This window comes from Gavialis gangeticus, unplaced genomic scaffold (genome assembly GCF_001723915.1).
Source record: "Gavialis gangeticus isolate Ggan-Ray unplaced genomic scaffold, GavGan_comp1, whole genome shotgun sequence".
Lineage (NCBI taxonomy): Eukaryota > Metazoa > Chordata > Crocodylia > Gavialidae > Gavialis > Gavialis gangeticus.
In genome coordinates, this window is record NW_017729025.1 from 109,893,837 (window position 1) to 109,906,476 (window position 12,640).

General features: G+C 44.4%; 1 protein-coding gene and 1 long non-coding RNA gene across 5 annotated transcripts in view; one reads left to right on the forward strand and one right to left on the reverse strand.

Annotated features, from left to right (window-relative positions):
• The window catches only part of LOC109298957, a 22,942-nt gene extending 12,139 nt beyond the window's left edge, over positions 1–10,803 (reverse strand). The window contains exon 1 of the long non-coding RNA XR_002097731.1: positions 10,793–10,803. This is a non-coding gene — a long non-coding RNA (uncharacterized LOC109298957). The remainder of the gene's footprint in view (positions 1–10,792) is intronic.
• The window catches only part of PAMR1 (peptidase domain containing associated with muscle regeneration 1), a 108,906-nt gene that overhangs the window by 60,757 nt on the left and 35,509 nt on the right, over positions 1–12,640 (forward strand). For all 4 annotated transcript variants that reach the window (XM_019519389.1, XM_019519390.1, XM_019519392.1 and 1 more), the window contains exons 6-7: positions 601–678; positions 851–958. In XM_019519389.1, coding sequence (XP_019374934.1) covers positions 601–678; positions 851–958 — 186 coding nt within the window. The remainder of the gene's footprint in view (positions 1–600; positions 679–850; positions 959–12,640) is intronic.

Sequence of the window (12,640 nt, forward strand, 5' to 3'; positions counted from 1 at the left end):
TGAGGTGGCCGATGGCGGCAGTGACTGCTGTTTGCGAGGTCCCATCTGCCCCTCTCCCCCCATGTCTGGCCAGCCAGGCAATGCTGTGCAGCCCACAGAGGGGAGCCACTGCCCTTGCCTTCCCCCAGCCCTGCTCCTGGGAGGTGACAGCGTGGGGTGGTGGGCAGTAATGCTCCCTCCCTGCCTGCCCATGCATACCCCCTAACTCCTTTCCAAGTACCTCCAGGTGACAATCCCTGCCTGAGACCAATGCTGTCATTAGAGCAGTGTAGTGTGAGAGTGGGCCGCTTGGTTGGTCTTATTCCCTTGCCAGTTTAGTTACCATAAGCCTGACTGTAAAAGTTCATGAAAGGTCAGGCACAGGACTATCATTTCCAGCCAGTATCCAAAAACATAACTACACTCCTCTGGAACTGTACACCTCAGAAACCTAGGGTGATGTATGTGAGAAACAAAAGTTCAAGCGACTCAGGTAGAGGGGGTTTAAGATCTAGAATGAACTCATGGGGAACTTTGGGTTGTACCAGTCTCACCACCTTCAGGGCTTGCTGGAAGTTCATTTTCTTCAATAAAGCTTTTCCACTATCTCACCATACCTAGAAAGAAGTGATGGGAGGCAGGAGGCAGAAGTCAACAAGGAAGGAGTTCCACAGCCTAAGAAGATCTTCCTTTCAGCAGGTAAGAAAGAAAATCAGAGGACACCTTGAAGTCCATTAGGGACCTCAACCTGTATATCTAATTTACTTGGGAGGCCCTAAAATATCATTGTGGAAGGTAATACAGAAAGCCATTTGTAGATAAGAACCCTGCCCTGTGAGAGACCATGAGTATTTTTGCTCCTTTTTTGCAGCTTGTTCTTCATCCCCATGTTTACATGATGGAACATGTATTCTAGATAAAGCTGGTGCCTATAAGTGTGCCTGTTTGGCTGGTTATACTGGGAATCGCTGTGAAAGCTGTGAGTACAGGCATTGTATATATGTTTGTGTATCTGTCAGTAGAATTCCTGTCCTTTCATTGACTTAGATGAATATATAGAGCCTTAACAATTGACTATGTTTAGGCTGATTATGGGAACATAGGAAGCAGTGAGCTACTTATGGCTTTTGTTTATAGGCTCACTACTTGCTATCCATTAAATTTATTATAAAGGAACCTGAGGTTTTTATGTTACTGTATAAAGAGAATATTTATAGAAGAGGGAGAACAGTGCATGGGGAATTTAATTACAGAGTAGCCTTATAATGAGACATGCATTGAACAACCATTTTCCATCCTATGGATCAGAATCCTTACTTGTCTTCAAATACAACCTACTTCAGCAGTGTCCAGGTGTTGATACCATAGCTTTAGCAAATGAGAACTTACTGGGTGACAGAGAGAATGAGTATCAAGAAGATCAAATAAACAGTAGCTTGTGACCCTATACATGTGGAAGGTCTCACTTAGACCCCTATTCAAACAATGGAGCATTTGCTTTACCGTACTGAGCAAATATCAAAATAAGTTGATTTAACTGAGATCAAATCAAATGTCTGGCATCTACAATATAAGTGAAAATGTTAAATTTGCAGGGTCAGGTTTATAATTGATATCTTCTTAGGGAAATGTGGCATTCTGTGGGATTTTTGGCTTTTTTTATCCTTTATGCTTGATTAAACTGCTCTGCCTTTGTTGTAGGATAGGAGGAATAAGCGTTGTTCAATACATGATAAAAATACTGCATCTTCTACATCAGTTATAATTCTTTAATATCTGGTATCCAAAATCAGTGGGCCAGTTTTATTGCTGGTAAAACATCATTAACTCCAGTAGATTTCCACAGCAGAGGTGTTTGGCTCAAGATAGGAAGCTTAAATTATAATGTCAGTACTGAAAACAAGTGTAACTAACCATCATTTTTACCCACAAAGCTTTCCATTGCATACCTGCACAGCCACCATAACCTCTGACACATCATTTTACACCTTTGCTCACCTTTCAGATACCATAAAATTCTTTAGGACTGAGTTCCTCCCATAACTTTAATTACATCCATTGAACTTGAATCATAGTAAAGATTATGTTTTTCCTTGGAGTAAACAGAGGTGAGGGATGGTAAGATTTTATAATTCCATAAATATTTCATTCCGATGATTAGCTTTATCCTACAAAACACTAAAATAAGACTTGTCATAAATGTTTTGATGAAGTGAAGTGAAAAAGCCCAGTTTGTTGATTGCCGAAGATTTTTGTTTGAAATATCTCAGGTCCAACAAACTTGTTTGTAGAACCTAAAGCATGGAGACCTGCTTGGATTCCTGGTGTATCTTCTTCAGATTTGAGGATGCTGGAAGTTCTAAGCCTCTGGTTGCCAGGCAGCCCTTTGGTGGGTCTGTTTAGGGGTCAGGGACTGTGAAAGTATTTTGTAGTTAGTTGCTCAGTGAAATTAACAATCTTGCCTTTAATGGTGAAATTGACAAAATGCCAATTTCACTGACATTTTTCATCTTCTTCAGGGGCTGGGGAGCTTCTTGTGCACTGAAAATTTCAAAGTAACTTGCTTCCCACCTGATTTGGGCCAAAAACAAATTGCAAAACAGTGGAATTATCAACAAACTGAAAACCTTGATTTTTGGCCAGCTCCATAGTAGAGTAAGAGGCAAGAAAGTGTTTTCTTATCTAATTTCAGCATACAGACAGAACCATTCAAATGCACAGAGCAAAACAGGCAGACTATCAAGTGGCAAATAATAGATATCAGACTGCTATTTGATTTAACCAATCACAGACGTGTTTAGCAATAGTTATGAGAAGAATGAATTACATGTGCAAACACACAGAGAATATGATTTTAACTTGACAGGGATCCTTTAATTTAATATATGAAGGATGGATAAAATGCTGAGTATTCTGTCATGTCTAGTGTAGCTTATGTAGGGGAATAACTTTTTCAGAAGACAATTCATTCCCTTTCCATAATATGCAGCAGAGTTAATATTTTCCCCGCAGGCATGAATTCCATACAACTTAGTGAGAAAGCATCATGGCAAAAGCTCTGTTCAAAGTGTCTTCAGAGAAATATTTTAAAGATCTTTCTTTTATTATTGCCAAAATGTATACTAATACATTCCAGCAAGGCACATGAGGGGAAAAAAGCAGAAAATTAAGTTCAATTTATTTTTAACGGTAACATGACAATCTGGAAAAAATATCTGCGGGTATAATTCTTTTAAAATTGCATCATGTAGTTTCCTAACAGCATTGTGGTTCAAGAGTTACATGAAGGCCAAATTATACATCTTTTCATGAAGATTTTTGCCTACCAGATATTGCAGATATGAGATTGTTTCCATCAGAATGTGTGTGGGGGGAAACAGCTTTAAATCTGTGTAAAATGTCTCTAGTGACCTTGCCGTTGGAGAATGGAATGAACAGTTCAGGAATTGTTGTACTGATCTTCTTAGTTTTATTGGAGTAAATCAGTAGTAATCCTACTTGAGTCACTGGATTTACTTCAGTGTAAAATAGGAATGAGTGAGTGTATCTACACATGGTATTAATGCAACACAATAAACTTTGGAGCAGTTTGAGCTGGAGGCAGCTGCTCCTGGGCACAGCGTTTAAGCAGCTCCTCCCCTACTCCATGGCCAGTACCTCGTATGCTGCAGCAAGGAGCGCTGGCCATGGGGACACCTAGGACAGCAGCAATTTAAGCCAGGACGGAGCAGCCCTGGATCAGAGGGCACTGGGGGTCGCCCCCAGGCTCCAAGTGACAGCATCAAGTGGGAGGATCTGGAGGTCAGAGCCCTGGCTGGCTGCGCTGACCAGGCACAATTTGTACCCGGAAGTCACCATCTACACATGCATTTAATCACACTTAATGACTCCACTGTAAGACAGTACTATTCCTGACAGTATTGTCTTATGGTAGAGTTAATTAGTTTACTGCACTCTAATACCAGTGCACATGTAGACTGTGATGCTTCACTGTGGGGCTAATTAGTCTACTCCATAGTAAAGTGCACATGTAGATGCACCCAGTGGCTGTGTCTACATGAGATGCTACTGCACAGTGGTTACTGCACATTTATTTAGTACTTGTGTAAATAAATGTGCAGGACCCAATTTACTGCTCAGTAGTGCTAGTGAGCACCTTTTTTATAACGATACTGCACAGTAGCCTGATACTACTGTGCAGTAATGTCTTGTCATGGTTTTTGTCATGTGACACTACCACACGGTAGTATCAGGCTACTGCTCAGTCAGCATCTCATGCAAGTGTGCTCAGTAAGAGGAAAACTAGGGCCTTTTAACATTTTATGGGGTGCCACAGAAGGTGACTAGACTGATAACAGAGATTTTACTTACAGAAATTAGACCTGCATTCTTTTGAGAAAAGGAGGTTGAGAGATGATCTCACAGAGCCACAGCCTAATCCATTTAAAAGGGACTAGAATATAATCACTGGAAATCAGAATGGGAAAAGTTGCATTGTATTACATCATCTAGGCCCTTGCTATGCCAATGCCATATTATTCTTTATTGCACATAAAGAATTGCTCTGTCAGTTACAATTTGAGGTATTAAGAAAGTGATTAAATGCCCTGGATTGCTTACATACAGTGTTCTCTTCGGTCTCATACAGTTGCAGACAGGAAAATGCCTTTCCATTTACAATTATAGGGGTTAATACATTGACTTAAATGCTTCAACTGAGATAGCTGGATTGCAGCTTATACATAGGTATAATGTTTAGCAATGTTTTGATGAAACCATGTATTTAAATGGGATATCTTCTTAATCAGGACAAATCTGATTCTATTGTTGTTACTCTCTTAAATTTTTTTTATCGTATAAACTGAAATAATAAAATGACAACTAACAGAGGAGTATAGGTGATTTTTTAAATTTTTTTACTGTACCTTAAGCACAATGAGCACATCTATGTACAGTGAACACATCTAAGTATGATTAATGTGTCTTAACAAGGGCATGGTAAAGCTTGAGAGAGTCCAGAGAAGGGTCACCTGTATGATCAGAGATTTGTATGGCAAGCCATATGTGGATAGGCTGAGGGAACTGGGACTTTTCAACCTGAAAAAGAGAAGGCTGAGAGGGGACTTGGTAGCAGCTTACCACTACATCAGGGGAGTACACCCAGGGGGAAAACTAGGAGTAATTGCCACAAACTCCTGGAAGACTATTTCAGGCTCAACAGGTGTCCATACTGTAGAATAAGCTCTCTCCAGAGGTGATGTAATCACCTACCTTGGAAACTTTCAAGAGGAGATTGGACAGTTACCTTGATGGGGTCACCTGACCCCAGTTGTCTTTCCTGCCTGGTGCAGGGAGCTGGACCCAATGATCTTCTGAGGTCCCTTTCAGCCTTACAGTCTGTGAATCTATGAATCTCCCAGGCTAAGTAGCGTCGGTCAAAAAAGCTTGAGGCTGAATTGATTCAATCTTCACTGGTTAGTTTAAGCTGCATAGTTTGAATCAATAAGCAAGTGAACAGACATTCACTTTTGATTCCAGAAATACAGCCATATGCCTGCAGTGGCCCAAGCTGGAAGCTGGTGAGCCACTGCATGCCTTCCTGCTAGGCTGGAGCAGACACCTTGGGCCAAGGCTAGTCTTCTGCCCACCCTGTGAGGAGGGTTTGCAGGGGATATGTAAAGCATCCTGGGATGCTGGGGGACTGAGTTAATTTGAATCTGGAGGGGATCTGAAACAGAAGTCCAATAAACCGTTTTAAACTAAATATAATCTGATACTACATCCATCCACGTTTCAGCCATTTTGAAAGTGGTTTATGTGCACTGAACTGTTGTGTTACAGGTTTGAACTGGTTTCTAATCACTTATACCAGTTTATCTGTAATTTCTGCATCTAGCCCTGATTTCTGCCTCTGATTATGTCTTTGAGCAGTATTATAATGATCAGGTAAACAAACCTAATTCCTATTAACTATACCTGTTGCCTCATTCCTATCTCATACTGCATTTACACTGTAAATCCATTGACCTTAACAAATATACCCTTGCTTCATACTGACAGACGCAACTTTTTTGCATACTCTATCTTAATTTTCATGCTACCTGTAAAGTTTCTTAGACATTAGATTTAGCAGAGATCTGGTTATCTTCACCTACCTTATTGATGCAGACTTGCTCCCCACTATATCTAGGGACAGAACATCAATTAATCTTTGAGTGGTTCAGAATAGAGAAACACTAATAAACCAATTCTAATTCTGTTGCTCATGCATAGACAAATGACTCAGACTCTTCCTGATATCGATGGTGCTTTACAGCTTGATAGTTTTTTTGCACATCATTACCCTATTGCACCACAAATAGTTGGAGCCTTTTCTAACGTTGCATAGTTGAGTTTGTTCTCCTATGGTGGCCTATAGAAAAGTGACAACTTTTTTTTAAGACCAACTAGCAACATGCTCTTTCTGTGTACTATTTCATTCTGGGACTGGGCATTCTGACTCTGTAGTTCTTCCAGGGTCTGCTGACCAAAAATGGAAGGGACTCTGATCTCTTTTTGCTCTGAAGTTTCCTGTCACTTTTGTTTCAAACAAAACCAAACAAACTCAAGTTCAGCAGTAAATGCAGGGATCTCATGCTGAATGGGGAATTTATTGCTCAGATCCGATTTCCATTTTTCTTCTGTTTCTCAGTCTGTTTTGCCAGGAGGAAAAGATTTGTTCTGCATCCTAATGAAGGGTATAATTCAGCAGACTACATTGCAACATATTACACTTTCACTACTTCCTTAGCATTTTTAAGTGAGTCTGTGAAAAATTGTTTCAGGTTACTTTTCACTGAGAATATTATTCCCTCTTCCCTTGCTATTCATTATGATCACACAAATATATACTTGGCTGGCTTTAGGATTTTGGAGAAGACCAGCAACACAATTCTTTGGGATTCCCTCATACTTCACTGACACATTGTATATAAAATAAAGGGGAAACTTAATGTTTCACTTGCTCCAGATTCCTGCTGTAGGAGAAATGGGACCCAGATGTCTGTCCTGTGTTCTGTGTATAGGTTATAGAGCATTTAATAATGTGTTTAAAATAACTCTAGAATAAGTCCAAATAAGTCTAGAACCAAGGGATTTTGAAGGTAGAACTAAGACCTTAAGGTGTCCACAGGTGAAAGTTGGGCTGCCCATGTAATCAGCTCTAACCATGGGTGTATCTAGGGCAGGGGTGGGTAAAATATGGCCTATGGGTTGGATCCAGCCCATGAGGCCATTCTATCTGGCCCATGGGGCTCCTAAAAAAATTTTGAAAATTAAAATTTATCTGTCCCTGATTCCTGTCAAAGATGACAGGAACCAGGGGCAGTAGGACCCAGGGGAAGCCCTGGTGTGTTCCTGCAACAGCAGGGCCCTCCAGCCCTGCCCCCCCAGCTGGAAGCCCCAGCAGGGGCTTCTGGCCTGGGACTCCCAGCACAGGAAGCACAGGTAAGGAGGAGGGGGGAGGGCAGGGGATGAGTTGGTGCTGAGTGTGTCCCCATGGCCAGCGCTCCTTGCTGCAGCATACGAGGTACTGGCCATGGAGTAGGGGAGGAGCTGCTTTTCACCCCCAGGCTCAGCACCAGCTTGTAACTCATCCATGCTGCCAGCCTGGGCCCTGTGCCTACTCCGGGTTCACCTGTTGGGGCTGCTCCACAGCGGGAGCAGCTGTGGCCCCCCCACTTGCTGTGCCGGGCAGTGTTTGCTGCTGCTGCCCATGCAGAGTTCACGCCATGGTATGCTGCGGTGAGACTGCCACTTTTGCCTCTGTGCTGCCCAGCCCAAGAGCTCCAGGTGGGCAGCAGCAGCAAACACTGCTTGGTGTGGCAAGTGGGGGTGCCGCTTCCTTCCACTCCAAGCAGCTGCTGTCACCATGCCACAGCCCTGCCGGGCAAGTCAGGAGCTGCGCAGGGCCCAGGCTGACAGCGGGGGTGGGTTACAAACTGATGCTGAGTGGGGGAAAAGCGGCCCTGCCCTGTGGCCGGTGCCCCAAGCTGCAGTCGCTCTCAGCCTGCAAGGGGCTGCCTGTGCCTGCTCAGGACAGCCCTGTGTGGGCTGCAAGCGGCTACAGCAGTGAGTGTGGCTGAGGGGCCACTTTTCCCTATGCTCCGCACCAGCTCCTTCCCTGCTGATCAGCACGGGTTTGGGGCTGTGTGTTGTTCCCAGCCTGTGCCGCGGGGCTGGGGGGCACTGGGAGTGAATGGGCATGGGAGCACAGGGCCCACACTGGTGTCCCAGGGCCAGTGCCAGCAGGGCCCAGAGCAGGGCAGCAGGAGTACAGGGTCCTGGCTGGCAGGGGCTCTATGGAGCCGGTCTAGCTCCTCCCCTCCCTGCTAATGCAGCCGAGGCCGGCTCCACAGCCCCCTACCACCTTGCACCCTGTTCTGGGCCCCACTGGTGCTGGCCCTGGGACGTTGGTCCCAGGACATTGGTCCCAAGATGGTGACCAGGGGGTGGGGCACCTGTCAAGGGGCGGGGCTACCCATGCAGCTCTCAACAGCTTGCCAAAACTGGGTAAGCGGCCCTCCACCTGAAATAATTGCCTGCCCCTGATCTAGGGTCTTGAAAAGGAGGGCAGGGGTTTAGGTGGTATGTTGCATTTGGCATAACACAATACACATTTTTCTCCAATCAAAAAGAAACTGGAAGTTTCAGTAATATGCTAAGGGCTTAGAGGGGGATACAATGTGTTGTTTGGGGAGGTGGGAGGGGTGGGACCCTGACTGCCAGTGCTAGAGTGGGGCAGGTATCTGATGCTGGGGGTGTACAGAGGTTACCCTGCATCCCTCCAGCCTGGCATGGACTGAACTGCTTCCTGCAATCCCACACATGGGTCCCCCAGATACTCATTCCACCATGGCCCCAGAGTGCCTCTCACTGTCCTTTAGACATTGTTCCTACCACCTCAAATGCCCCCTGGCTCCACTCTGTCCTGTTATCCCACATATGCATGTGGGACATGTGGAATATACCACATATCCCACTCTGTTATCCCATTGTTCATAGCCCCCTGGCTCAGCAACTGGTACTTCCTTGGTCTGGGGGGCATCTGGGGTCCCCTGCAGCTGATCGCTGAGCCAGGAGGGTATGGGAGGGGGGGCCCCAGTGCACTGCCTGGCAGACCCGGAAGTGGACCAGAAGTACTTCCAAGTACACCACCGAGCACATGGGGGGGCCCCCTGCACTCCTGTGGGATGCTCCATTCACCCCAGCATCACAGCATTCATGAGCCGTGCTGGTACCTCAAGGTATGCAGAAGAAACATTTAAAGCTGTGTCTATGTCTGAATCACTGATTTTCCAAATCAGCATCCAATCTTCAGACTCGGACTTGGCCAAATCGAATCAGGGACAGTGATCCAAATCAACAAATCAAATCACTGTCCCTGATTCGGGCCAAATCCAAATCTAAATTGAGTAGGGCCTGCTTCACACACTCCTAGTAATCATGTAATTTAGAACCTCCAGTGAGAACTACTGATGATTTGTCAGTTGTCAGGTTTTAGTGGCTGAATAGCATTACCCTGTGATATATGCATTATAAGACTAAGTGCATACTGTATGGTTGGCAAGGTTCTTCGGGTAGACATGCTGTCTTTTATTAGAACAACTGGGTAGTTGGAAAAAAAGTTCTTTGCAAGCTTTTGGGCACAATCACCCTCCTTCAATATACAGTACAGGCAGTCCTCGGACTTATGACATAATTGGTTCCTGAAAACCACATCGTAAGTTGAAACGTTGCAACTCGGAACCAATTTTCTCATAAGAAACAACGTTATAAATGGGGGATTGGTTCCTGAACCAAGGCCCAATACCCTATTTTCACCAAAAATATCACAGAATTTTGTACTTGATCAATTATAGATGAGTAATATAGCTACATTAATGTATTTATATTGTAAATAGCCATCCTATTGATTTGGAAAGACTTTTTTGAGGTGACTTCACTGGACTTTTTGAAAGGCTCTTGGTTGGACTTTTTGAAGGGTTTTTGGCTGGAGTCTTCTCAGGATTCTTGGCTACAGGTTTTTCTAGAGTCTTGTCTGCTTTCTTAAAGAAAGTGTCTAAGGAAGTTTGGACAGATGTTCTCCAGGAAGATGAGAGACACAGCAAACTTTTTTGCTGGTGTGGCTTTGCATCAGATCAAGCATAGTAAAGTCAAAACTGACATCATAAAGTTGAAACAGGGTGTTAATTTATAAACGTTGTAAGTGCAAAGTGTTGTAACTCAAAATGTTGCAAGTCGAGGACTACCTGTATACACTATGGTTGTATCTTGGAATTTCAGTTGTACCAAATTCCTCTTATTCATTGGAGAGGCCATTATGAATGAGTCCTTAGCCTTAGCCCTGTTCAGTCAGAGTGGTGCATGGTAGCGCCACATCAAGAAGTGTCCTGAGAAGGATTGTGAGATCCAAGATTTCTACCCTTCTCCTGTCCCCGTCCCCTCTTCTCTATTGGGAAATAATTTATTGCAGAGTTTCAAGAAGCAGTTTTCTTCCCTGTTTGTAACAGTTCAGGTCTTCTGGCTGGTGTGCTGTGAAGATGAAACCAAGACTCCACATACTTCCCAACCCATCTCTTACAGTTCTGTGTTCACCTTGGGATGGGGAATACTGGACATAACCCTTGGTCCTATACACACACAACTGGAGAACACATAGGAAGGGTTATAATTTAGGGTTATATATCTTGAGTTCCATCAACACACTCAAACCCTTAACTCAATTGTGGTTGTGCTTTTCATGCAAATTGGCTGGTCCATCAGAGGCTAACACTTGAATTAGCACATTTATTAGCTGCTAATGTAACATTACTATAGCATAGATACTGTAGTGGACCACTAGTCTTCCAGTACTTTCACAGAATTCCCTCCTGGACAAGACAGATTCATTTTCCCACCATTCATTTAAAAAGATTTAATTCAGTAGCCCATCTAATTGGAGCATTATGAACCAGGGGCTATACTCCCCAGAATCTTAGCATTACACACAGTGACTCGCATGCTAGTTCTCAGTCTGGCTTCTCTACTGGGGCCAAGCTAACTTGAGGGGAGTAAACCAATTATAGGTAAGGATCTAACTAAATTGTGCTAAAGCAAAACAAAAATTGTAGGTTGCTTGTGGTGCACAGCACCATTTTCACAGCCCTTTTGTGGCAGCCTCCCCCCCAGCCCCACCACTGACTGGCCAAGGGGCCCCAGTAGCCTCACCCCTTGCTGCTGATTGGTGGAGAAGGGTGGGGCCAGCCACACAATGGGCAGCCCTCTTGGCCAATCAGCAGCAAGGGATAGGGGGGCAGCCACCATCTTTGCTACTCTCCTTCATGCCAGTGGCTTCCCCTCCCCCTACCCCATAGCAGGCTGAAAGGCTGGGCTGCAGCAGCCCTGAGGACTGCTGGCTCTGAGTATTTTATTTTTAGTAAGTTCTTTTTTTCCTAGTGATTCCACACCAAAATAACGGGGCTAGCCTTTCTGCAGGGTTCGTGGAAACCTCCTTTTTGTGATTTCCACAAAAAATGTGAAATTGCAAATAGAGTAGATACCTAATTATAGGTAATGAACTAACTACAGTGAAGGCATACCCAATATGACTACACAGGGAGGTCTTTGGTATGGTTAGTATTTTTAGCAGTTTTGGAGGAGGTCATGGCCAGGATTCAATTATAATGGAATGAACCCCTCTCTCGGTCCTCTAAGCTAATCAGAATGTAGTAACGACTTCCTGGCATTTCATCATGTACTATGAAGCACACTTTTATTCTAGGACATTATTGTCCAGAAGATTCACATGTTTAAGAGGCAGGCATTGAGTTGCTTTGACTACAGGGAATATGCACCTAAAACTGCTGGTCTGCAGACCCTGCTTTTATTGCTCGTAATGGCTTTGGAGTTTGGGAGAGACTGTAGTGCAGAGGACAGACTGTAGGGTGATTTTTGACTTTACCACTGACTCACTCTGGCTTCAGACAAGTCTTTGTGAGGAGGCTGGTGATAACAATTGACTTCCTTATGGCAGTGTTGGGACAGACTGGCCACCATCCTTGACCCCACCTGTTGGATCAGTCATTGGCCCTGGCCCTGAACGCCGGATCAGTCACCAACCCACATACTGGATTGTACCTGTGTTCCTAGCCTCACACGCAGGTCCATGTCATTTGGCCCACAGGACTTGAAATTTGGTGACAGGGGAGTAGTGACAGTGTTCACTGGAACCCCACAGGCCAGAGAACCTAGCTCCAAGGGCTGGATCTGGCTTCTGGGCTGGAGGTTGAGCACCACTGGTCTTGATCATAACTTCCATCTTTCCTAGCACCAAGGGAAAATCAGAGGTCTCTGTTTTCCTAGTATAGTACAATCTCAGGTTGTGTCTTCGCTAGCAAAAGTGGTATATTTTTCATTTGTGTAGTATACCATTGGGGGGGTAGAGTTTACATCAAGGCAGAAAATAAAATTGCTTTTCCTCCAGTGGGATTTTATCTTCTTTTTGTTACCACATGATAAGAATGCACTTTTCCCCCAGCGACGGCAAAGGCTGGATATGGGAGAGTGGTTCGTTCTTTGGCCTTGACTCCAAACTGCGCATTTCAGAAGGCACAGCCTACAGGGCGGACAGTGATCGGATTGG